The sequence below is a fragment of the Equus przewalskii genome, chromosome 14 (genome assembly GCF_037783145.1).
Source record: "Equus przewalskii isolate Varuska chromosome 14, EquPr2, whole genome shotgun sequence".
NCBI classification, from domain to species: Eukaryota; Metazoa; Chordata; class Mammalia; order Perissodactyla; family Equidae; genus Equus; species Equus przewalskii.
This window is the reverse complement of record NC_091844.1, coordinates 65,613,023-65,640,447: the sequence shown is the minus strand read 5'-3', so window position 1 is coordinate 65,640,447 and position 27,425 is coordinate 65,613,023. Positions and strand designations below refer to the sequence as shown.

The window sequence follows — 27,425 nt, the reverse complement described above, 5'->3', positions numbered from 1 at the left end:
GAGATTTCTTCAAGCTAGTGAGAACCCCATGTGTCTCGTGGACATAAAGAAAAAAATAGCACAGTAGAGAATTACAAGGCTTTCTTGAAGGAGATTAGTAGCTCTATTTAAGGACTTATTTTTGAAATTGATTGGGAAATAAATGCTTTTACAGTAATACCTCAGTTAATGAAGAGAGGCTGTATTCCAACATGCTTAATGAAGTATCTCTGTTATCAAAGAGAAACGATACAGAAACCATTTGGGATTGCATTCCAAAATTTCAATTTAAAAATAGCATTATATACTTACCATTGTCAAATATGACATAAACTAGAAAATATTCATCGGGGGGTTTGAAGGTAGTGGGGCAGGGGAATATCAAACTCTGCTCTTTAAACTTATTATAATAGGCACCTATCCGCAGTGAATGGATCCCTGCCTTCCTATCCTTGCAGCACCCTCCAGCTATCCTGATGTTGGTCAGTTAGCTCCCTTGACGTACTGTCACCACCGCACACATGTGCCTTGATTGCCCAGTGTATCATCTGAAACCTTTTATTATCTCCTGTTCCCCGATAACTCATGAAAAATACCAGTGCTTTAACAATAATACAGCAGTGATTGCACAAGTAGAGGTAGAGAATGGCAGAACCACAGAGTGTCTGAGGCTTAACAAAGAATATCTGATGCTCACAGAAGAACAGAAGCATAAATTCTTGTCTGCCTTCTCTCCTATGGTCTGGAGGATCATTAATCAGGATTACCCTCCAGCTGCAGTCTCACAGTGTACCTTTCTGCTGCAGGCTATTAGCAAAGGCTCTATTCTCAGGCTCTCTTCCAAGTGGAAATATATTAGAGAGGGAAGCTCAGCTCAGTTTCCCTTTTTCTGCTTATTCAAATCATTCAGTAAACAGATATTTACCGAGCACATTGAAGAAGCACTGGGGATATGCCAGTGAATAAAATAGACAAAAATTGCTACCCTGTGGTACTTCATTTTTGCAGGAGGAAAACGATAAACAAATAAGTAAAATATATAGTATGTCAGATGATGATAAGGCCTATAGAGAAAAATAAATCAGGAAACAGGGAAGCCTCCCATTTTAAATAGGGTATTGGGGCCTCCCTGGCAAGGTGAATTTGGGGGAAGAACATCTCAGGTAGAGGAATAGCACAGGTCCTGAGATGGGAGTGTGTCTGCTGTGTTCAAAAAACAACACAAAACTCAGCATGGCTGGAGCAGAGTGAGCCAGGTGAGTAGGAGTAGAACACGAGGGTGGAAAGGTCACAGGTTGCCAGGTAATCTAGGGCTTTGTAGATCATAAGGATTTTCGTGTTCTCTCTGAGTGAGATGGGCAGCCATTGGGGCAAGGAGACGAAGGGGGCTTATAATGTACTGATTAATTATGAAAGGATTACTCTGACTCTAATCTTGAAAAAAATCTATAGGAGGGAAGGTGGGCAAACAGGGAAACCAATTAGAAGGCTGTTTGCAATGATCCAGGTGAGAGTAGTGGCGACTTGTGGTAAAATTGGTGAGGTAGTAAGGAATAGCTGGTCGAACCAATAGGACTTTCTGATGGGCTGGATGTGGAGTATAAGAGAAGGAGAGGAAACAAGGATGACTGCAAGGGTGTCAGCCTAAACTGGAGAAAGGACAGTTTTGCCTTTAATTGAGACAAAAACCGTGGGAAGCATAGGTTTGTCGGGAAAGACTGGGAAGAAGTTCAGTGTAGACCTGGTTAAGTTTGGGACACTAACTAGACATCCAAGAGGAGATGTAAGTTAGTAGTCATATATATGAGTCTGGAAGGGAAAGAGACAGGCTGGAGATCCAGATTTGGGAGGCATCAGCACATATTTGGTATTTAAAGCTGTTGGACTGGAAGAGGTCACCTAAGGAATGAGTTTAGATAAAGAAGAGTTAAATCCAAGCCCTGGGGCACTCCATCATTTAGAGATTAGGGAACCCAGAGCCTGCAAAGGAGACAAGAGAGGCCAGTGGGGCTGGAAAAAAGCCAAGACAGTAATATGGCCAGGGAGCCAGGTAAAACACTGTTTCAAGCACAGAATCGCTGGATTTGGTCATATGAAGGTCACCAGTGACCTTGATGAGAACGGTTTTGGTGGAGTGAGGGCAAAAGCTTTAATTGGCATGGGTTCAAGAAAGAAATGGGAGAAGAGGATTGAAGAAAGCGAGTGTAGACAACTCAAGAAGTTTAGCTCTGTAGCTAAGCAGAGAAATAGGTGGCTGGAAGATGTGGGTCAGGAGGAGGTGACAGGAAAAATTATGTGTATTGATAGGCAAGACAGGAATGATTGATGACAGGGGAAATTGATAATGCAGGAGAGAGGGGAATTTCTGGTGCTTTATCACTGAGTAGACAAGAGGGGATAAGATAGAGCACATAATGGAGAATTGGCCCTAAATATGAGTATGGACAGATCATCCATATAAAGAGGAGAAGGCAAAGTATATGGATTTATATGCAAGTAGGTACGTAGACAGGGGGGTAAGAGCCTGTGGAAATTTCTTGTGGTTTATTTTTTCAGAGAAATAGGATGAGAATGAGGGATGGCAAGGAAGTATTGAAGATTTGAGGAAAAAACCAAGGCATGAAATATTCGAATCTGGGCTGCTTGGACACAGAATAAACTAAGGAAACATGTATGATTGCTGAGCAGTACTAAGGGTCTGCTTTTGGCTAGTAATCAGAAATTTACCAAGGATTCCTACTAACCTCCACTTCCAGCCCCAAAAAATCAAGTACAGTAGTCCCCCCTTACCTGCCGGGGATACATTCCAAGACTCCCAGTGGATGCCTAAAACTGCGGATAGGACTGAACCCTATATATACTATGTTTTTTTCCTGTATATATGATAAAGTTTAACTTATAGATTAGGCACAGTAAGAGATTAACAATAACTAATAATAAAATAGAACAGTCATAGCAGTATACTGTAATAAAAGTTATGTGAGTGTGGTCTCTCTCTCTCAATATCTTATTGTACTGTACTTACCCTTCTTCTTGTGGTGACGTGAGATGATACTGTGCCTACGTGATGAGATGAAGTGAGGTGAATGATGTAGGCATTAAGCTACTATTGAGCTTCTGACAATAGTCAGAAGGAGAATCATGGAGCCATGATACTGTCGACGGTTGGATGTCAGAAGTAGACGTCGATAGTTGGAAATTCAACAAAGGGATGATGATACATGTCCCAGGTGCAGGATTTCATCATGCTACTGAGAATAGTGTGTGATTTAAAACTTATGAATTGTTTATTTCTAGAATTTTCATTTAGTTCTCCCACCAAAACACGTACTTGTCCAATAGGCTCAAATGAGTTTCTGGGCGACGGGGAGTGAACTGAAAAACCTTCAGTAGCCAAAGGGGTTATATAAATGGGAGAAGTGAAAGGGATTGGGCATTCCCTTTTCATGGGCTTAAAATCTTAGGATCTGGGCATTCAAATTCAGTTTCATTTGTTTGCTTTATGGATCTGTGGTGGAGAGTTTTTACGAGGGAAAGGTAAAATATACAATGCAAAAAATATGTCAGGAGGACCAAATCAGATTACTTTCTCATTATATCTTAAGACTGGTTGAATGGTTAAGACTTCTTGAAATCTATTCATATCAAAGTATAATCAGTCAACTGATCAGCTTGTGTAAGGGACTAAAATGAGACCCTTCCCTGTTTTGTAAATCAGGAGAGGACACTAGCCTCTGCAGCTGGAGCCTCTGGGCACCCAGAGGAAGAGTAGCGGTCAACTCCCACTCCGCCTTCCTCACAGTAACGCCCAGGCCTAGCCTCATGTACAGCCACTGGGTGTGAGTAATTTGAAGCTCTGCAAGGTAATTTTGACACAAGTGTCACACCATGAGGATGGCTGAGAGAGAATGTTGCAGTTGAGTTGCTGTGGGATGTGAAGGGCTTGTTGTTTTGTTTTGTTTGGATGGTGATGGAGGGAGTGTTTGGTGGGGGGAACAAATTACAATGGGTATATTAAACCCATATGAGTTTGAATGTCACAGTATTGATTAAAAGCAGAAATATATCCTCCAAAATCTGATCTATTAAATAGATTAGATGCCATACTGGTATTATAATGTTGAAGAACACAAGGGTGAGTGTGTGTGTGGGTGCTTTGTTTGATAAACCTGCAGGCTTGCTACTGTTGTGGTAATCTAACAAATTAGAAAGATCTGCTTCTAAAATATTGATCACAAGACACATTGTCTCCTATTTGTCTTGTTATCTTTATTCTTTTCTTTGTCAATCCTAACTGAATTATCTGCAACTGCTTCAGAAGTATGTTGATTCAACCTTTTTCCTTTCTAGATAGTAGCAAGAAAACATTATAGGTATTATTTGTGACCCTAAAAGAGGTTAGGGTAGTAGAAATTTTAAAATGCCACGTTGCACTTAGACTAATCCCTACTTAGGGAATTATAGTATGCAGTAGCCAGGAAAGGAAAAAATGATGCAAAACAATAATGCAAAGCTTGTGGATATGTTACTGTTTATTTGAATGAATAGTAAAATGTTCTGTTTATAATAAAATGCTAATACCAAAAAAAAACCATTAAAAATGGTGCATGTGAATAAATTTTGGATTTGTTTTGAACTTTAGAAACTTTGTTTTCTGACATTTTGGTTTGGTAAGAATCCAATCAACCCTTCATAAAGCTCTACTTAGACTATAGCAAATATTACAAATTGGTGATATTTTATCACTTTAAATATTTTTTAGGGCACATATTTGAGAAGCCTTCAAAAATAACAGCTTTTAGAGATATAATTTACTTGCTGTAAAATGCAAGTACATTTTAGGTATACAATTAGACGTGTTTGGGTAAATGCATATAGTCACATAACTCTACCATGGTCAAAATATAGAACATTCCATCACCCCCAGAAGCTCTCTTATATGCCCCTTTACAGTCAAATCTTTCCCTTGAACCTCAGTCCTTGGAAACTGCTGATCTGCTTGCTGTCACTATAGTTTTGCCTTTTCTAGATTTTTATATAGATGCAATTAAATTAGTATGTAGTCTACTGTATCTGGCTTCTTTCACTTAGCATAATGCTTTTAAGTTTCATCTATATTGTTCTGTGTCTTAGTTTATTCCTTTTTATGTCTCGAGTGGTATACCATTGTAGGGAATATACCACAATTTGTATACCCATTCATGGATTGATGAGACATTTGGGTTACTTCCAGTTTTAGAATATTACATATAAAATTACCACAAACATTAGCATACAAGGATTTGTGTGGGCTTATGTTTTCTTGGGTAAATACCTAGGAATGTGATTGCTAGGCCACTGCCAAAGTCTTTTCCAAAGTGGCTATACTATCTTAAATTCCTGTCAGCAGTGCTGGAGATTCCAGTTCAGCATCCTTACCAAAACCTGGTATTGGCAGCCTTTTTAATTCTAGCCATTCTATTAAATGTGTAGTGGTATCTTATTGTGGTTTTAGTTCATATTTCTCTAATAACTAAAGATGTTAATCATCTTTTCCTGGACTTATTTGCCTTTTGTATACCTTCTTTGGTGACATGTCAATTCCAATCTTTTACCCTTCTTCAAAATTTGATTGTCTTTTTATTGAGTTGGAAGAGTTCTGTATGTTTTTTGGATACAAGTCCTTAATCATATGTATGCTTTGCAGATATTTTCTCCTAGTCTGTGGCTTGCCTTTTCATTTCCTTACTATTGTCTTATGAAGAGTCAAAGTGTTTAATTTTGATGACGTACAGTTTCCCCATTTCTTTCTTTATTGTTTTTGTTCTCTGTGTCCTATGTGAGAAATTATTGCCTAGCCCAGGTCACAAAGATTTTCTCCTGTGTTTTCTTATAGAAATGTTATAGTTTTACCTTTTACGTGTAAGCTTATGATTCACTTCAAGTTAATTTTTGCATATGGTATGAAGTAAGTATCACGTTTGTTTGTTTGCCTTTGCGTGTAGCTATCCAATTGTTCCAGCACCATTTGTTGAAAAGACCATCTTTTCTCCATTGAATCACCAAGGCATCTTTGTTGACAATGAATTGGCAATATAAGTGTGAATCTCTTCCTGGACTCTGTTCCATTCCATTGATCTATATGTCTAACCTTCCTCTAGAACCACATTGTTTTGATTACTGAACCTTTACAGTGAGTCCTGAAATCAGCTACTATAAGCCCTCCAACTATATTCTTTTTCAGTATTGTTTTGTTCTCCTAGTTCCTTTGCATATGTATATAAAATTTAGAATCAATTTGTTAATTTATACAAAGCATACCAGGAGTTGTGATTAACATTGCTTTGACTCTATAGATCTTTGGAGGAGAAATGTCATCTCAACAATGTTGAGTCTTTCAGTATATGAACATAGTACCTCGTTCCATTTATCTAGGTCTTCTTTAATTTCAGCAGTGTTTTGCACATCTTCCTACCTAACCTCTTTTTGAGCATCTCTGCTCTAGTGAGCTGCTAGGAATAGGAAAAAAGGTGAGAACCACTGGTTTTTATCATACATTAACCTTATGTCTTTACATATTTCTTGTAAACATGGAACATAAAAACAAAAAACAAAAACCCCACTAGTAAGTGTAGCCATAGTTGAGTGAATACTGGTATTGAAGAGTGGTAATATGGAACTTACTATCTCACATTGCTTGTAGACTCAGGCATAGCTTTGTCTTTAACCTTTAGGGTCCAGACCAGACTTTCAGCTCCTCCCCCCAGCGTTGGTCAGTAAACCTCTATTAGGTGTCTGCAGTCTTTCTCACTTTCAGTCCTCCCCCGTCATCATCCTACTGATGAAGGTTTCCACAAATATGAAACTTTACTTAGTATTCTAGTACTAATAAAAAGGGTAGTTGAGGGGCTGACCTGGTAGCACAGTGGTTAAGTTCGCATGCTTCACCTTGGCAGGCTGGGGTTTGCAGGTTTGGATCCCAGGCACGGACCTGGCACCACTCATCAAGCCACACTGTGGTGTCATCCCACATAAAATAGAGGAAGATTGGCACAGATGCTAGCTCAGTGACAATCTTCCTCAAGCAAAAAGGGGAAGATTGGCAACAGATGTTAGCTCAGGGCCACTATTCCTCACCCAAAAAAAAAAAAAAAAATGGTGGTGCTTTACTCATGTACCTGTTTTTCTTTTTTATTTCCTGTTCTTTTCCTAGTGTGTAAAAGATTGGGATTGACTGAGAAACTAGACTGAACTAGAGGTCAAGGAGGCCCCTCTTTCCAGTTCAGCCCAGGTACATAACTGTGACATTGGGCATGCCAAATGCAGCAAGAAGTGATTTTCAGTGGTAGACTTAGAAGCCACTGAGTTTTTCAGGCAAAACGGCAATGTTGACAGAGCTGGTCTTTGCCTTCTTCCCTTTTAAATTTTTTCTTCCCAGTCCTAGTCATTTTGTGCCCCTGCTGTCCCATGGTTATCTAAAATCATATCCAGCAAGATCTCTCTCCAGTGCCCCAAAGGAGGAATAAACTCTTTTCAATACCCTAATCAAATCTCCCTCTATATGAGCACAATTATGGCAGTTACCATTCTAATTAAGTCACTATGCAGCATGAATTAGAACAAATTGTTTTCACCTTAAATTAATTTTAAAATAATTCTAATAGCAACACTCATTGATCGCTTAATAAGGATGATCTCAGACAATCCTCCCAGAGGTTATATATGTTTCCTAAGGCCACACATTAGCAAGGGGTGAAATTAGACAAAGAACCCACAGTCTTACCTAATTCCAGAAACCAGCACTTAAACACAACTCCCCATGGCCTCCTCTCCTTAGAACTATCCCTCTAACCCACTGTTTCCCAAAGTGTGGCCCTTCAATCCTGCATCAGATCAGAATCTCCTGGAGTGCCTCTTAAAATGTTGGATTCCTTGATCTCACCTATACATACTAAATGAGAATCTCTGGGAATGAAGCCCAGGGCTCTTCATTTTCAGCTAGTTCCCTAGGCGATTCTTAGGCCACTGAAGATTGAGAACCACTGCCATAGCCTCTCCTCCTCAACTAAAGAACAGGGCTGTGCACTTGGTAGGAACTGCCGTAAAATGGTAGCTCTGCATTCTCCATAGAAATCTGAAGTCAATCTATTGAGATAAATTCAGAAAGCAAAGTCTTCATTTTCCGTATAGCTGTCTCTAACGGTTAGATGACCTTGCTCTTTATTCTCAAAATGCCAATAACTCAAAACCACAATAAAACTTTTGAAGAAGTTTCCTTTCCAAAACTGAAGACTTGGGGGGGGGGGGAAAGCAATCTTTGACATTTAATATTTGTTAATGTATAGCGTATTAGTTTCCTAGGGTGCCGTAAAAAATCACAACAAACTTGGTGGCTTAAGAAAAGAGAAAATTTGTCTTACAGTTTGGGAGGCCAGAAGTCTGAAATCAAGGTGCTGGCCAGAGCCAGACCATCTTCCAAAACTGTAAAGGAGAATTCTTCCTTGCTTATTAGCTTGTTAGCTCCGTGTATGCCTTGCTTGTGGCTACATAACTCCAGTCTTTGACTCCATCTTTACATGACCATCTTCTATCTCTGTGTCCTTTTCTGTCTCCTATAAGTACATTCCCATTGAATTTAAGGGCCACATTGATCCAGGATCATCTCATCTCAATTCTTTCCTTAATTACATCTGCAAAGACCCTATTTCCAGATAAGGTCATATTCTGAAGTTCCAGTGGACGTGAATTTTGGGGGAGACACTATTCAATCCACTACATATCCTTATTTACTTCCCTAATGTATTATTCCACCAGCTTAGGTTTCAAGATTGGTATTCATCCAAATGTTGACTCTCTGTGTTGATAACTGAATTTAAACAGAAAGTCCAGTTATTACTCCATTAACTGTTTTAATACCGATTCAAAGGAATTGATTCTTAGATGGAAGCACTTTTCTCCCTCTACTTCCTCTATCCTAATGAATATTTCCAAAGAAAGCATCTGCTCCTTAACACTCGGTTTGCCTTAGTGGTCCCCCAGTCCTTACTCCACCTGTCTGCTGCTCAAATGTAGCAGAGTTATTCACTAAACAGTTGGGCTAGATTGTCAGCCCTGACTTCTGCTTTCTGATGAAACTTGACAAAGTTTACTAGAAAATAAATTCATCCTTAATACCTACCCTGACTCCCTCACCCCTAGTCTTCATTGATGCTTTGAGGAGTATTGCTTTGAGAAGTTTGTCAACACGGAGAAATTTCTGGTTGAAGTTTGGGAAATATTTAAAAGAGTCTTTAATCCCATCTAATCTAAGGAATAAAATACAGAGAATGTTCCCTCCCTTGTATCAGCAATTGATTCTAGATTCCTTGAGATGCAAGAAAATGAATTTTCTGCCTGGAAGAGCATACAGTAGTCCACAGTTATTCAAACCCAGGAGTTGTAAGTCTACAATTCTACAAGTAGACTGCCAGCTGTATGGAATTCTGGTCATTTAAAAAGGCTTAGAGTACTTGGGGTAGTTTCCATTTTGGTGTAATGTTACACTCTGTCTTTGAGCTTTATCCATATAGAGTTAAAAAAAAAAAAAAAAAAAAGGAAAGAAAGTACAAAAAGAAAAAGCAGGAAAACATAACCTCTTTTGGTGAGAAGTTACAGAATGGTATATGGTGTTATTATCAGTATTTCTTCTCTATTCTTTGAAACACATCTTTCTGAACTATGTAAAGTCCATTTTCTCTTTATTTTACTTTAAGCTTCAAAAGATACTCCATATACTATAGGGGCTGGCCCCGTGGCCGAGTGGTTAAGTTCGTGCACTCCGCTGCTGGCGGCCCAGTGTTTCGTTGGTTCGAATCCTGGGCGCGGAGATGGCACTGCTCATCAAACCACGCTGAGGCAGCGTCCCACATGCCACAACTAGAAGGACCCACAACGAAGAATATACAACTATGTACTGGGGGGCTTTGGGGAGAAAAAGGAAAAAAAATAAAATCTTTAAAAAAAAAAAAAACTCCATATACTATATAAGAATAGAGCCTACTGTTCCTTTGCCATCTTGGAAGAACCTGAAATTTGTGTCCTTCAGTTGAGCTACACACAGCCTGATTCTTTATCTTCTCAGTAGAAAAGAAGTTACAGTCCCATCAAATTATCCCTTCATCCCACTAGTGGCACCCTTTGCACAAGTGAAGAACTGGACATACAGAAAACTTGCATTTGAGAATTCACTGTTGGAAGTTTTGAATATGCCCTGTATTGATCCATTTTCTTTACCACTACCACCACTCGCTTTGTACTTTACCTTATAGGACTTATCAAAACAAAGTAAAAAATGAATTATGACTGTTTCTACTAAAGAGTACAAAGGCCGTAAAATGTGTTGCTTGGTGGAATATTTAATTTGGTCATTTGGGGGAACAGAGTATGAGCAGGTGGTGGTAGAGGGAAGAATTGGGAAACATAGCTTTCAGAATAGGCACAGCTCTGCTCAGAGGTATCTCCCCACACGCCTTCCGTCAACCAGAGGGTATTTTGGATGAATAAGCCCCTACTGTATGATGCAGACAACCAGAGTTGGATCAGTCCTGGTTGATTAAGAAAATCTTGTTTTAGTAAGATCATCAATCCTCAGTCAGGCTGAGGTCAGACTTACTGAACAGGAATTCTGATTTTCGAGTGATTGAAAACAAGGTAATTTAATTCTTGGGTCATCTAAAGAGAAGACTAGCCAGGAGATGTGGCACAAGCCTAAGGCTGTTTGACCGCCATCCTGAGACCAGTGTGGCTCCCAATGCAGAGCCCACAGCCAAGGAAAGGACAAACTGTCATCTGCAACCAGAGACCTTCACCTCCTACTCTGTTGTCTTCTACTTACTCTTGAAGACAACAACTTGCTCTCCACCTCATTAATAATACCCCATCGTCAGCCAGACTTATTTTTCCTCTCAAAGGAGAAAAGGATGAGATTGCAGAGAACTCCCTCTGTTATATGCAAGATCACATACACAGTAAAGATATAGGAAGAGTAGTAACAGTAGACTTTGTTTTAGGGGCATTTTTCTTACAAGTTTAAGCTGTATTGTTATTACCATAATTTTTTAGATTTACAAGATTGTAACTTAGACACTCCACTGTAATTTAGATAGCTGCCACAAAGTGGATAGTAGAGTCTAGCTTGTGATTTGGTGGGCCAATCAATTAAGCTTATACCAAGAGTAGAAAACAGAAATTTACATGAGATCCAATCATTTATACTCTTAATAAAACTATAGCAAAACTGTTTATCAGAGCATGTCCATGATGTGCTTAAAAGATGAACTTGTTGAATTAAAAATGCCTGGTACTTAGTAGGCACTCAATAAATAGTGATGTCCACATGCATCATTAGTCATCTTCAATCCTAATGTCAGAGTACAGAGACTGTTATAATGTGCTGTCTTGATCTCATTTAATTCAAAGACCAGCAAATTAGTAAAGTATGCATGTACTGACATTTCTAATCTTTTAATCTATTATTGATTCATGTCCAGGGGTTTTGGAACGTCTAAACAGATTTATTGAGTCCAACAGTAACATAAATTATATTTTGTTATTGCTCTTGTTTTTCACATTGAATTTTGAGTGTCTTCTCTCAACATAATTTTAGCACCTTTTTCTTTTAAAGCATAATGAAAACAAAGGGTATGACTTTTTGAAAGAGCAGGCAAAATAAATCCGTGTCATCAAAAACACAATCTGCAGATGCACAAGTGTAAGTGGCAGTTATGCTTAATAGGTCCTGGGAATGGAAACAATTTGGAACTAGGACTCTTGTCCCTTTCCCATCACAGCACGTTGTATCATTTTATTTATTGCTGTCTATTTTTGCTTTGTAATTTATACACTAAAATCCCTGGGGTTGAGGAGACATAGCATGTGAGTACAACTGCTAGGTTGGCCTGCCTATAAAATTAGCACCTATGCCCTTTGTCCCTATTACACAGCAATAACATAGCAGTTTGCTTTTCTAGTGAAAATAGTCTGAATAATGATATTTGACAGTTTTTGAATTGAATGCAGATTTTTTTTATCGAGCAGATCCTAGTCTTATGTATAGTATATGTGTACATGCGTACTCTACTCTAGTTTGTGTATGTATAGTATGCAGATCTACACAATTTCATCTCATGTAGATTCACATTCTCATAATTCTTTTAATCTTCTGTATTTATGATTTTGTTTCCTTTGCTATCTGTAGTCTTAAATATGTATGCTCTCTTTTTTCCCTTAATCACATTCACAGAGTTTAGTATTTTATTCATCTTGTCAAATAACTAGCTTTTGCATTTACAACCACATGTCACTTAACAAGGGGATATATTCTGAAAGATGTGTCGTTAGGCAATTTCATCATGCGAACATCATTACACAAACCTAGATGGCACAGCCTACTACACAGCTAGGCCATAGGGTACTAACCTTATGTGACCACCATCATACATTTGGTCCATCATTGACCAAAACGTCGTTTTGCAGCCCATGACTGTATTTATTCTTTCACTATTTCCTAGTTTTGTTTCATTAATTATTGCTTTTTCTCTTCAGTAGTTTTCTCTATTTCCCCTTGGATTTTTGTTTCTAATTTCCAAGATGAGTAATTTCTCTTTTTCATTTTTCCTCTTTAATAATGAAGCGTTTATTATTGAATACAACCTTCACTATATGCCAATGATCTCTTTTTCATTCTTTTTTAGGTAGTTCATAATTTTCCTTTTGACTTCATCTTTCATCCAAGGGTTATCTGAAAGTGTTCTTTTAAAGGAGAATATTATATTATTACTTCTAGTTTTTGGAATTTTAATGTGAGAATGTGGCTTATAAAATGTCAATTTTTACAAAATGTGTTTAAATCTTCTTGCCACCAAGTAAATAATCAAATATTTATAAGTGATCCATAGATACTAACCCTCTAAAATATTTTTGAGGGACATATGGGCCTATATAAATCTATTAAATCAAATTGATCCATAGTTACTCAATTTCTTTAATTAATTTTTATCTACTAGTGTTGTATTATGAAAGATACTGAAGCCTACACTATAATTTTATTATTTTTCAATTTCTCTTTTCATATCTAATATTTTTCCTTTTAATATTTAGCTACTACTTTGTTCAGTTCACACAGGTGTTTGAACTTAAAACAAAAGAACTCTTTGATACTATCTGTAGATAGTGAAAAGATGTTTGATAAACTTAAGCCATTTCTAATACAAACTAAAACAAAATAGAAGTTAACTACTTAAAAATAATACTATTTTACTAAAACTCAACAGTAAATATTTCATATGCTAAAGCACTAGTAAAATCCACATTTTACTTAAAGTCAGAACTATTCTTTTTATTGTTAATAAACGCTAATGCAAGCACTAAGAAATGACTGCCATAAAGATGACAAAATTGAACATAAAACTGTTTTTGCTGATAGAAAATCTAGAAAGTCAGAAAGAGGCTAGTAAAAAATCAACTAGATTTAATAAGAAAGTATGTTAAGGTGGCTACAGCTAAGATAAATATACAACAAACAATAGGTTTTCTCTTATTGTAGTAGTGATTGCCTAAAAGCAGAAGTAGGAACACATATTCCATTCATAATAATAACAAAAATTATGAACTTATCTAGGAATAAATTTTAAAAGAAAGAAACTGTGTGAAGAAAACAGAAATCTTTCTGGAAGATGTAAAATAAGATTTGAACAAATGGGAAAACCTACTTTTCTCTTGGATTAAAACATGACAATGTAAAAGCATCAGTTCTTTTAAAATTATAATGTAAACATAATGCAAATAGAATTTCAGGATAAGTTGGAGGGGTGTTGTTTAGAATTGAATGAAACTCTCTTAAGTTTATATTGCAAAATATACTATATTTGAGCCAAGTATAGTATGAAAAACGAAAACAGAGGCAGACTTGCTTGACTAGATGTTAAGCCACTAAGGAAGTCAGTGTGGTCTTGGAGCAGAAATAAACACAGTGGAGCAGAAGAGAGAAGGGGGACTGCATATCTATATATTTGAGAACTTAATATGTGACCAAGTTGGCCATTCAAAACAATGGAGAAAAGAGGAGTTATTTAACAAAGGCTGCTAGACACACTGGTGTCTGTTGAAAGAAAGTAAAGCTAGATTATAAAATTAAGTGAAAAAAATGTTTTTCATGTTACAGAAAAATATAAAATATACCTACAATCTAGGGGTAGGGAAGACAAAAATAAGAACCCAAGAGCTATGACAGAAAAAGAAATGAACTTATATAGACACGTAGACACATTGGAAAAGATGCCATAAACAAAGGTGATAGACAATGTCTTTGTGAAAATATTTACAACAAAGAATACAGTCAGAGGATTAATAATCCATAATAAAGAAGGAACTTTGCAAATTGACTAGAAAGAGACTAACAACCTACAGGAACTAGATAAAGGAAATGAAGCTGCATCCACAGAGCAGCAACTTCAATAAAATAAACTCATTAGTGGCCAGGGAAACAGTTGGCCACTAATAATTTGGCTAGATGACCAAATTAGTATAAAAGATTTACAGCATATATGATAGATGGAGGGTTAATATCCTTACCATATTAAGAGCTCTTAGAAATCTGGAGGATGGCAAATAGCTGAATTTTCAAAAGAGGCAAGGATATCACTAGTATATATATCCAGTGAACTTGTTTTATCTAACCAAAGACATACAAATTACAACAAAAATGACACATTTTGGCAACTTTCTGAGTGTTATAATACCAAACATTAGTAAAAGTGTGAAAAAGAAAACACCATCATACATTTCTTGTGTGTGTTTAAATTGACCTTTCCATGGGTCAGTTTCCCAGATGTAGCAAAAGCCTATTAAGATGCTCATATTCTTTGACCCAGTAATTCGACTTTTTGGAATGTATCCTAGAAAATCATTATCATTTGTTACAAAGATATCAATTTAAATGTTATTTATGTAGAAACAACTTAAATATCTGAAAATAAAAAACCTGTCTTTTAAGCTTATATGTATATAATCAAATATTATGCATTCATAAAATGATATTTCAGAAAATTTTTAATGGCATGGATGGAAAGAGAAATGAAAAAACAAGTTATAAAACTATGCACAGTATGGTCCCATTTCTGAAAGTTCATAGATTTTTTTTCAAGGCATATGTTTTACATACATTTATGTGTGTGTGTGTCTGTCTATATACGTGTATCTGGCTTTAGCAAGTGCATACTGTTATTCAGATCTTGCCTTTGATGATGTATTAAAGCAATATTATCAAATTGTGGAAAATGTCAACATGTTTTCATTCTACCTAGAAAATGAAACTTGTTTTGAAGATCCAAAGAACTAATCCCTATCAAAAGGGATATTCAGAACTGAAAAGATTCACACATTTATACAAAACACAAAAAGTTCAACAGATTTAGGATAAAGAATGTGAAAATATACATCCCTGAAATTATCTGCAAGAATTGAATTCAGGCTGATTTCAGGTTGAATAAGCAAGATTGTTCACAAGGATACCATTTTTAGTTTTACCTTTCCAGCTGAAGGTTGATTTTTAAGCCCAGGATGGTTCTTTCTTAGAAAAAGAGTAGATACTAACTTTGACTTAGTAAAAAAAAGAAAACAAGATGGGGCAGGAGGCCAGTGATCCTACAGCACAGATCATCAGCTTCTAATTTAGAATGCCATCAGAAGATTAATATCTATGCTTAGCTTAAAATGTTTAAGGAATGAGTTAGTACGGATGGAAAGGAATATATATTAAGAGATAAATTAGGGCCTACTCCTAGTGCCAAGGTCAATCCCCTAGGCAGCTTTGCTTCTATACTATGGGAAACGAGTGGACTGGGTGTTAGAGAATAAACCACAGCGTGCATTGCAGCGGACTTGGTATTTCTCCCAAAGAAAGAGGAAGTCGAGAGAAACGGAGGGTAAAGCGTAGCAGCCTAAACTTAATCTCACTTCAAGTGCTATAGATGATCATCCCGCCTAGAGGAATAATAACAACAAGAATCTGAGCATATACTACATGCCAGGCAGTTCTTTAAGCATTTTACAGTCCTTATGCCAATTGGTCTTCACAAGCCCTATGAGGGTACGTGCTCTTATCATCTGCATTTACAGATGAGGCTTATAGTGTATATGCCAAGGTCATAGAGCTAATAGAGGCAGGACCGGGAGCTGTCTGACTTCACCTTTTGTTCCATAAGTATCCAACCTATCCAGAAGGAAAAGTGAATAACGTTCCTAGTAGGAAACGGTAGTATTTTCTCTAACAAAGAAAATGATACTGTTTGAGCCTTAATACCAGTTGATTTTAAGTGGTTCATGCATGCCCTTTCATTTGAAGCTGAAAGGTGTCTTATTTATAGCTATTTTTAGTCTAAATATATTCAAATCTGTCCATTCAAACTGTTCTTCAAGTAGTGACTAATGCCAATTTGTCGTGCTTATTGTTAGCCATGTACTAGTGTGTGTCAGTGTCAAAATGGCACAGTGAATGATTGCTTAGTTACTAAATCCAACTTTTATCCTCTTCAGATAATTTTGTGTGTGTGTGTCAGGAAGATTGGCTCTCAGCTAACATCTGTTGCCAATCTTCCTCTGTTTTGTATATGGGACTCTGCCACAGCATGGTTTAATGAACAGTGTGTAGGTCCACGCCCAGGATCTGAACCCATGAACCCCTGGCTGCCAAAGGGGAGTGCACAAACTTAACCACTACACCACCAGGCCGGCCCTGGATAATTTTTTTTTTAATCTGAAAAATAGTGCACAAAACCAGAGGCCTCAGCATTTTCCTGTAACACAAATGCATCTTAGATGACAAGCTACTTTATCTAAAACCTTAATATATGTAGGTAGATTTATGGATTTAGATCTGGCTAATAGAAAATAGACTTACGTGTATTTTTAATTTTTTAAAGCAGGTATTAAAATGAAATCCAAAATAAATTATATTTTATATATTCTGCATACATTTGATTATGGAATGGGGAAAGAAAAGAAAAATTTCAATTGTTATCAACTCTATTAAAGATCACATTAGGTTAAAAAGAAACGAAAGAGCTTATGTTTCCATTATTCTGCCACTGAACTATATATAATCAGATCTGATCTTTTGCAGCCATGGGCAAACCAGGATTTCTTCTCTCAGTTCTTTCATTTTAAACATGTAAGTGTGTAAAGATTTGGTTCTATCGCATTCCCAGGGAGCTTTTCCTATCCAGTAGAACTCTTCTCGTAATCATGGGCTCAACGTGGTGTGCTTGGAGATGCTCCCTTCTGCATAGTACATTTGTAAATTCCAGTCATATCTTTTAAAATTCTGTTGGTTACTTAAACATGACTAAAGTGTTAAAAATTCCCTCAGTCTCAATCTGAGACTAAAAATTAAAATTTGAAATATTAAGTGCTTTTCTGTTCTTCCAGAGAAAAAAGAAAGATCTCTGGGCCCAAGTGAGCATGGTTGTTCTAACAGAATAGTGACTTGACAAAATAACAGTGAAGTGTGAAACTTTCCAGTAGATACAGTATTGGAAACAGAACAGATCCAGTTTCTAAGCCCCATATAGGCAGATGACATGTGGCTAGATAGCTTAATTCACAAATATAGATGCTATCTAAAAAGCCATGAAATTTTTTAAAAATGGCTTTTACTGATGGCAGCCATCTTAATTTGCATATTTAAAAATATATTTTCATACCAAAAGATTTAAAGAAGTATAAATCCTTTGTAATTGCAGGAACTTCTCTTAATCTCTTATTGCATTATTTTAGCCCCTTTATAAATTGGTGAATGAAATAAAAGCACATCTCAACTTTTGAATATCCATTTCCTATTGTCACCTACATATGACTGCAGCCCTGCAAGCCCTGCTAACCCCTTACCTGTCACCTTCCAGGAGGAAGCTGATTTGTCTGGTAGTAATGGCTCCCCCAGACTAGAGGCCATGGGGCCCAGGAGGTCTTGATGGGAGGATGTGAGAAGTAAGCTCTTCTGTTAGCAGTAAAGAGTTACATGTGGCTTTGTGTTGTCTGGAGACCTTTTACTTAATATATAGTTTAAAAATTGTCAAGATACTTCCAGGTGTAAAAGCCTTTCTCCTTTTCCTCCTCTCTTGCTCTGGCATTAATACATTTCTGAGTCTCCGTGATGCTTAAAGATCCAGCGCAGCTCAGGGAAATAATGACAAATGTATAAGCTATCTTTCTTCTCTCCTTCCCCAGTTCTCCCTTTTCCACTTTATTGTCTTTTGTAGTTTCTAACATTACAGTGTTGCTCTTGTTTATAATATAAATAGATAGTATTTCAATTATGTTGAGCTATATCATTCCAAAGTTCTAAATTCCAAACAAGCAATTTATTAGAAACTTTTGGACTATTGCCTTTTTTTAAGGTGACACCTCACCATCCCCACCCAAAATTATTGTAATTCATTCAGAACCAACAATTCATAGAACCCAAGTTGAAAAAATTCCAGTGGAGCAAGTCAGTCTCATCAACTAGAAGTTGTAGTAGATGCTAACATTTTGGAACTTTCTGTGTGCCCAGTGCTATGCAAAGAGCTTTATGCACATTGGTTTACTAAATTGTTATAACAACCTTGTGTAGAAGGCATTATAATTCGCTCCTGTATTTTTAGACGAGAAGATAGTAGACCATAAAAATATTGCTCAAATAAGCATTTTTGGAACCTCTTTAAGTGCAGGGCACTGTGCTAGGTACCGAGATTCTAGAGAGGCATGGTCCTTGTCCTTAAGGTACTTGTGGTTCCTTGGGGCGCTGTAGGTTTCCATGAGCTTCTAGTCATTTGGTACAGGATGGCAGTTGAGAGTCCAAGTGAGCATCACTGCGTGTGCCTTAAGCATTCATAGAGGGCAGGATCATTCTGGGCCTGGATACTTGAAGAAAGCTCTTCTTAGAACTGTTGGGATTTGAGTTGGACTTTGAAGAGAGTTGAGATAAAATATGTCAGAGTTTGTATATTGAGGCAGAGGGAATGTTTCAGCAGTTTTGCGAAATAATATTTTGAACATTTGTCTTGAGTAGAAGACATGAGGCCCCTAATTGGCATCTTTCGGGCCCAGGCAAATAGTGCCCTGGACAGTGGTATAGAGAGGGCATTCAATTGCTGTATTTTCCTTGCAGATACCATGCTGGCGTCAGTGGACTAATAATAGAAGCTAAAGTTAGAGAGACATGTTAGAGGCCAACATGATAACATTATGATTCAATAATAATAACAGCAAATAACATTTATTGAGCACTTACTATGTGTCAGATCCTGTTTTATGTGTTTTTATGTCTATTATCTCATTTAATCCTCACAACAACCCTATGAGGTAGTTTATAGATACAGGAACTAAGTCAGTCACAGAGATTAAGTAATTCACTCGGTAAGAGGCAAAGCTAGGATTTGAACCCAGGAAGTCTGCTTCCACAGCCCTTGATGCTCTGCACTGCAGTGAATCTAGGATTTTTCACTTAGGAACATTTCTGTAAGTGATACCATCACTGTCTCAAAACTTGCTATTTATATTTCGAACAGACACGTGTGCATACACATACACACACAGCTTACCCTACGGGTTGTCAGGTAGAAAGCAGAAAGCAAAGGGCAATCTAGTTTCTTATTAGTAGAGTAAATAACTTACTGCTATACCATTTTGTAATACTACATGATTGTATTTGCTCAATAAGCATTACAAACCATCTACAGAAGAAAGGCTGGGCCATATAGCGGCTCTTGAAGAGGAGCTGTGAGAAGTGGTGTACAGTAACTGAGTAGGAAGTTGGTGGGAGCTGCCTGGGGAAGGAGACCGTCCAAGGCTGTGAACAAAGGAGCTGACGAGACCAGTAACCCGACAGAGTCTGGGCAGAAGATGGAAGCAGAAATGTTTGCGGAGGAGTTTTGAAAGTAAATGAAATGCGAACTCAATTCTGAATTAGAGGCTAAGTGGCATGACAAGTGACAAGAGGTGATGACAGCTTATTTCCCTCCATTGTGACAGAAAGTGGGAAGAGGGTAGATGGAGGTGAGGTATGGCAACTAGAACAAGGATCGTGGTTGTGGTTGGTGGGCATAAATGAATGGGCTCTGAGGTCTTCAGGTGGAGGGTGTACTGAAGTATGAAACTAGCTTCTGGAGTCAAGGGAAAGTGCCCTATCAAGGAGCAGGATAGTCATGATTCATGCTAATAGACAAAAGGTTGCTTGATTTTTAATGCAGCGAGTTAACAGGAAGACAAATTATATTGCCATCTTAGTTGATGTGTCATGCTCAGTGTACCAGTGAAAGAGTGGGTCTTTGTTTGGGTAGTTGATCGGACAGCCCCACTTCTGGTGTGTAAATTCCCGCTATAATGTACCAGGCAAGTGGCCAGCTGGCCTTTTCTCAGCTGGTGAATACATGACTTCTCGACAGCTCAGTTAGAAAGCTTTCCCTGTGGCTTCTAATCACTGGACCCACTTCTTTAGAGCCAAACAGGTCTGGCCCACTCTTTCTTCTAGGCATTCAGATCCAACTGTGCTGGAGCCTTCTTCCACGAGCCTTTCGTGGCGCCTCCTCTACTCTCTTGTAAACAGTGTACAGCATCCCTAAAGGACTGTCCCTCCAATTTTGAATCTAAGCCTTTTTGATGTAGGTACTTTCATTTTTTATGACATAGCTGTTATGAAGGCCTGACCATAAGACAGTTATGAGCCAAATTGAAACCTGGTCCTTACCCTAAAGTAAATCACAGAGGAAAGGAGACTGGCAGTGCACATTTACAGAAGACTTAAAGACTCATTGACAAAAAATAAGTACAACCTAATAGGTTGGGTGGAAAGGGTAGACACGGTGAGATAAGGTGGGAAGTTAATATTGAAGTAAAATTTAAATGGAGTGAATTGCACAGTCTTAAATGTGCAATTTGATGTAATCCACACCCTAATCAAGACATAGAATGTTTCTGCCACCCAGAAAATTTCTTCATGCTCCCTTCCAGTCATTTCCCACCCCCATACGCAACCGCTATTCTGATTTCTGTCACCACAGATTAATTCTACTTACATCATATAGTTCTGTAACAAATCAGAGTCCACGTAGATTCACTCTCACTGAAGATATCATATGGAAGAAAGCAACATTCAGAGACCATGCACCAACAACGCTGTGTGCCTTTGGGCAAAAAACTTAACCTCTCTGGGCCTTGTATACAGGATTCAATTAGGTGATTTTCATGAATCCTTAAAGATCTAACACTCCATTTACATTTCTAATCTCAGAGGTCCCACCATCCATTCAAGTACACTGAGTCTGAAACAAACCTGGCCTCATTCCACCCTGTCCTCCCTCCCACTTCCAGTTGACCACACTCTGTCACATCAGTTCTTCCTTGTAATTTTTTTGGACATGTCACTTCCTTTGGCCCCTACCTCCTCTTCATTTCTTGCCTTTCTTTCCTTGTAATGACCATCAAATTACTGTTTATACCTCTCTTACCCTGGTCCTTTCCAAACCATTCTTGTCATTGCCCTAAGGTAATCCTTGCTAAAATGTAACATATTCTGGTCCCTTCTCTGTTTAAGAATCTTTAAGCGTTCTCTACCATTTAAGGTGCTTCTCTACCACCTACAGAACTGAGTTCAGATTCTAAAGTTTGTCAATGAGGGCCTATCCTGTATGCCTCACCCTACTTCTAGTGCCCTCAGCCCCACTGTGCTGGACATTTCTCTCCCACCGCTCCACCTGCGGAGCCAGCACCATCCACCCCCGCCTACCTATCCTCTTCCATAAATCTCTGTGGTTTGTTTAGGGCCCTGTGCATGCCTGTCTCCCTGATTCTGTTGTGAACTCTTGAGTGAGGTTAGGGACCATGTTTTATTCATCTCTCTATCTCCAGCATCTGGCAGATGACTTGGCTGAAGACACTTAACTCCAAAGTAATTAATCATGAGATTTCTAAGGATGATGGTGTACTATCTGGTCAGGGTCTTACTCGGACTTCAAGTTGACTTATTATTAAAAATAAAAAAATCATATGGAAGTTGTCGTGTGTTTCTGACCTTTATCAAATCTGATTCTGAGTTTTTCTTTCCAGTAGCTGTCACGGTAGTATTGGGTTAAAGGTGAGAAAGTCTGTGTTTCTGTTTGGAGAGGAGGGTGTATTAATAGGAGGTGTCAACACAGCGAATCCCTTTGGTGTAAAAGGGCTAGTCCTTTGCTCTTTTATTCTTGTCTCAAATCCAATTTAATGTGTTTGTCCATTTAGTTCTAGAATGGCAGATTACTGTTTCTACAAATAAAGATAATTTTTTTCTAAAGGTCTTCAAGGTAATTAGCAAGCAGATAAAAAACTAAAAACGACTGGTAAATATTGACCCAGTGCCCAGGCACACCAGTATTTATAGCCCTATTTATTCATCAGGGTTCACTCTGTCCTGATTGTTTCCTGTTTTGGTTCTGCCTTGCAGTGTGAGTCAGCATTGCTGCCCGAATTGATCATTACTCAATCTGTATTTTTATCTTTTCCAAAACCTAGGTAAGAACCTTGATGCTGTCCATGACATCACGGTGGCATACCCTCACAACATTCCTCAGACAGAGAGGCACCTCCTCTGTGGGAACTTCCCCAAGGAGATACACTTCCACGTCCACCGGCACCCAATAGACACCCTCCCCACATCCAAGGAGGACCTCCAGCTCTGGTGCCACAAGCGGTGGGAGGAAAAAGAAGAGAGGCTGCGCTCCTTCTACCAAGGGGAGAAGAATTTTTACTTTACTGGACAGACTGTAATTCCACCTTGCAAGTCTGAGCTCAGGGTCCTTGTGGTCAAGTTTCTCTCAATACTATATTGGACCCTGTTCAGCCCTGCAATGTGCCTCCTCATATATTTGTACAGTCTTGTTCGGTGGTATTTTATAATCACCATTGTCATCTTCGTGCTGCAAGAGAGGATATTTGGTGGACTGGAGATCATCGAACTTGCATGTTACCGTTTGTTGCACAAACAGCCACATTTAAATGCAAAGAAAAATGAGTAAGATTGTAAGGTTCACAGTGTAGAAACCTAGGGGATATTTTGGAAATGTTCTAAGCCTTTGTAAACTGAGATGCATTTTTTGCATGACTGTCAAATATTTCTTACTATCATCGTTATTTGTTAAAGATATTTTGCACTTAGTTTTGTGGAAAAATATTGCTACACACACAAATTTTTTTTTTAAATCTCTAAATGTAATTTCAATATGCGTAGCAGGGAGCAATTGCTGTGAAATAACTCAGGCCAGAGGATTATTAAACAATCATCAGGCTGTTCACAGACAAGGTACACACAAGATTTTCTTACAGGCCCAATTCTATTTCCTAACGAACTCCCCGGACAAGAAGCGCATGTGGGGCTCGTGAGCGCTGGCCCAGATCAGGTGCTGGCACTTGACTCTGAGGTGAGGGCCCTCCCTTCTGGCCCCGTCCCTCAGCTGTGTCCCCGCGCTCCTTTCTGTGCCAAACCATTACATCCTTAAGACCAGAAAACCGAAGCCCCTTGTCCTTGCACTGACCAAACATTTTGATAGAAGCCCTTCATTATTCATAAAATCTCAGCATTTAGCCTCACACAGATATAGACGTCAGAAGACCACCTGTGCCGTTTTTTCACGTGGAAAATAAGACCTGACCGTGTCTCAGGGAGCAACCACAGGCTCTCCACTTAGAAACCTTAATTTGAATTTTTAGATAGGAATTAATACAGTTTAGTCCCTCGCTTCCACGTAATCTTGGTTTATTACAGCTTGTTGGCAAGGGTAGCTTTGGTGTGTTAAAAATGATACACATCAAGTCACTTTTTTAAAGGAAAGCATAGAAGAATGTTCTGTTATTGCAGTCAGAAACTCTCTTTTGAAGTTATATCTTCTGAAATATTTCTTTAAAACCTGCCCAAAAAAGGAAGGTTATTGTATTTTCTCCAAGCGCATGGGTATCTAACTTCTGCCATTAAAATGACAGCAGCAACCTCTGCAGACAGGGTAGTAATGGTTTATCCCAAATTATTCAACCCTGTAGCCTTGACAGATTTTACTCTTAAAACCAAATGATAACACAAAAATGACTCTTTTTTAATGATAGCAAGGGATCTCTCTCTTTTTTAGTCCCAGCCTTCCTCTTTCAGTAGTGAAATTTAAACCCACTTTTGACCAATTGTTCATGTAAATATTCCTGTCATTTGGTGTCAATGGAAAATCTAGCAAACCAACAGCTCCAGTCTCCTTGTGAGGCAAAAGAACTGTGTGGTCATTGTTTCCACTCTGCTGGAGCTGTGCACTGCTTTTTTTGTCATGTAATGGGGATGCTGGTCAGAGCAGCAGAAAATATGAGGCAATTAAAAGTCTTTAGCTGTTAGCAAACCTGTCAGCTTTACTCTTGCCTTGAACCAGCCTCAAAAGCTGTTTATTGCTTTATAGGCTCGTTTGGCATGAATGCCTTCTCCTTAATTACATCGCAGTTTTGCTCGACAGTGACTTTTACCCAATAATTGAAACATGCATTGCCATGAAAGGTAAGCACATCATGAACTGAACTCGCCGAGCAGATGCTTTCGGAAAGTACTGGTTGTGGCAGAACACTGTTGACACATCACTTTTATTGGAAGAGTACTAACTAGCGCCTCTACTGAAATGCACCAACTATATTTAACTGCTCCGTCGAGGTGGCTTTGAATCTTGCCAGGAGCTACTAATTAGTTATTATGCACATCTGCTCCAGACCCAGCTCTTTAGCTTCGTGGTTTTTAAGGGTTTTTTTTTTAACCTTTTTTTCCTTAATAAAAGAGGCTTCTAATTTAGGTTTCTCTCAGACTTCCTTTGGTTATATTTGGAAACACGGAAATAGTTTAACAATCAGGATTGCATTTGTCCTGGGTAAAAGAGAAAAGCTGTGTTTCCACCCCACAGGTTTTTATAGTGCGGCCCCTCTGCCCTTTCTCCAGCTTCTTCTGGCTCCTTGTTCAAACTCTAACTTCCATTTAATGGCATATCCTCTTTAACTCTCTGAAACCTGTAAAAGGGGAAGTCTCTTTTCTTTTTTAAAAAAATGTTTTCTTTTGATCATAAAAAACGTGTTTAAGACAAAATGCAAACTTTTTTTACTTCCCAAAATTCCTAAGCACTAAAACTGAAGAATATAGACATTGTACTTGCCTTAAGAATTAGGAATAACTTCAAAAAGAAGTTTTTTGGATTTTTTGCAATAAGGGTTCTTTTAAAATTGTAATTATTTGTGTTTTCCTACGCATTTATCTTTTCTCTTATTTAAAAAAATTTTGAAGAAATATGCATGATTTGAAACTTAGAGCTGTCTAAAATTGGTCACAAAATGTCAAGTAGGAATTTCGCTTCGGCATTGTGCTTGGAGTCAGGAATGACCCCCTCCCCACCATCCCGTTTCATCACTCTGCACTCAGCAGCTGCTTGTCTCGCTGCATCTTCTTGCTCAACACCCTCACAGTCCTTGGAAGGTCAACTCAATGGACTTACAAATGTTTACAGTGCTGTATGTCCAATTGTTAAATCTTTACCATTCGGAAACACTTGAATTAAAGCAAGTGTGGTTTATATGGGACATGAACCTTCATACTTATAATATGTATCTCCAAGGAAAGCGCTGACTAGGTCACAGCTGCTTCCACCAGACGTCCTTGATGAAAGGAGCCAACGCAATTGTGAAGTTCACTGGGAGAACATGGTCAAAGACTAAGAGAAAAATAAATTGTTAGAGCCCATAATTTCAAACTCCTAATAAAATCCTTGCTTGTTTAGTATACTATTACAACGCAGATTAGGGGAATATAGCTTCCACTTGAGTCACTTTGAAATCAGTTACTTCCACAGTTCCGTGTCGGAAATTGTACATGGTAGCCGAGGGTGAATTCTGCAGAGAGGAAGACATTCTCGTCTCACCTGGACTCACCCGACCACGATGCCCTTGTGCAATTTTATAATAGAGATTCTAATGGAGGGAGCCTGTTGGTGTTAAATTGTTTACACTTTATAAAAATAACGTGTTTTCAGTGCCTTAGTTACGATTCCCTTTCTTTTTCTTGTTCCAAGAATTCTGCAATGTGTTTCTTAGGGAAAATTCTCTTTTTGCTACTCATTGGGAGGAAATTGGTTTATAAACACTGGTCACTGTGGTGAACACTGCTTTGTGATGGCACCTGGAGAAGAGGGCTTGACCCCGAGGGGGCGGTTGCCTTACAGCCGTTATTTATGCTGTAGAAACGAAAATGGTCTTGTCTTGATGAGCTTCAGATCAGATATGGCTCTAAAGTTGTCTTGTACCTACTTTAAATTCAGAAGAGAATCTTGGTTTTGGTGATTTATTTTTTAAACGATCATTATATACAAAACCCAAGTTTTAAAAATAACTCACAGAATGGCCTTAGTTTTCAATGTCCACTGTATGTTTGTGAGTGGTGTTATCTGTAATATACATCCCCAAATAAAGTGGAGTGAATTAGAGTGTGCATGTGTGTTACATGTTTGTTTTCTTAGGGATGACAGAAACCACAGGTTATGGGTGCACTTTGTTTTCCCACATTGTTAGAGCCTCATATGTAGTATTAGCAAGAGCTGATCAGTTAGGACTCTTCTTTCACAGATGTTAAAAAAAAAAAAAAAAGGCCTAAGCCAAAGGGGAATGTACAGCCCCTGTAATTGAAAAAGTCCATGGCCACAGTTGAATTTAGGGCTCAACAGATGTCGTCAGAACTGGATTTCCCTTCGTCTCTCAGTTGAGCCCTGCGGGCAATGTGGCCATTCCACAACCGTGAGTTCTTACGAACATCACCACCAGCTGTAAGAGGTAAGTGGGACTGTGCGCCCCCCGTCCCCCCACTGTCAGGGAGTATATAATGATGAAAGCAAGCCTTGGACCAAAACCTGACAAATGTGTAAAAATACACTCAGCAGACACACACACAAAAGTCATGGGACTAAAGTGTAGCAGAATATGCCATCCCAAAATAAGGTTGCAGGAGTTCAGGACGTGCCACCCAAAATATGCTGCTTCCATCTGTGTATCTTGAGCTGTAGGCACTTGAAAAACAGCAAATGCTGAGAGAGGCTTTCTCTGAACGCCTCTTACCTGCTTAAAGACAGATCCTCCAAAAGGAACTCACTTGTCAGAAATCCTGTCCCCAGATGTTTCATCATCCGGGGGGATTAACTTCTGTCACAGGAGGCTAGGCGTCAACACCACACTCAGACCAACTTTGTCACAAAATGTCATACCTCCCATCTATTCTAAGTGCCCATTCATCTTTCCTAAAAGTCATTTACTTTCCCCTAAAAGTATATCCTCCCTCGTCTTTCTCTATTAAGATGCTATTGAAGCCTGAGTTCTAAACCATCTCTGGAAGTTCCTCAGTTTTTCCTGGCTATCTCCCATGTGTA

At 38.4% G+C, this 27,425-nt stretch overlaps 1 protein-coding gene across 6 annotated transcripts in view; it reads left to right on the top strand.

The window, feature by feature from the left end:
* The window catches only part of LCLAT1 (lysocardiolipin acyltransferase 1), a 186,729-nt gene extending 160,237 nt beyond the window's left edge, over positions 1 to 26,492 (top strand). For all 6 annotated transcript variants that reach the window (XM_008514749.2, XM_008514754.2, XM_008514750.2 and 3 more), the window contains one exon: positions 22,519 to 26,492. In XM_008514749.2, coding sequence (XP_008512971.2) covers positions 22,519 to 23,021 — 503 coding nt within the window. In that variant the 3' untranslated portion in view covers positions 23,022 to 26,492. The remainder of the gene's footprint in view (positions 1 to 22,518) is intronic.
* The last annotated feature ends 933 nt before the right edge of the window (positions 26,493 to 27,425 follow it).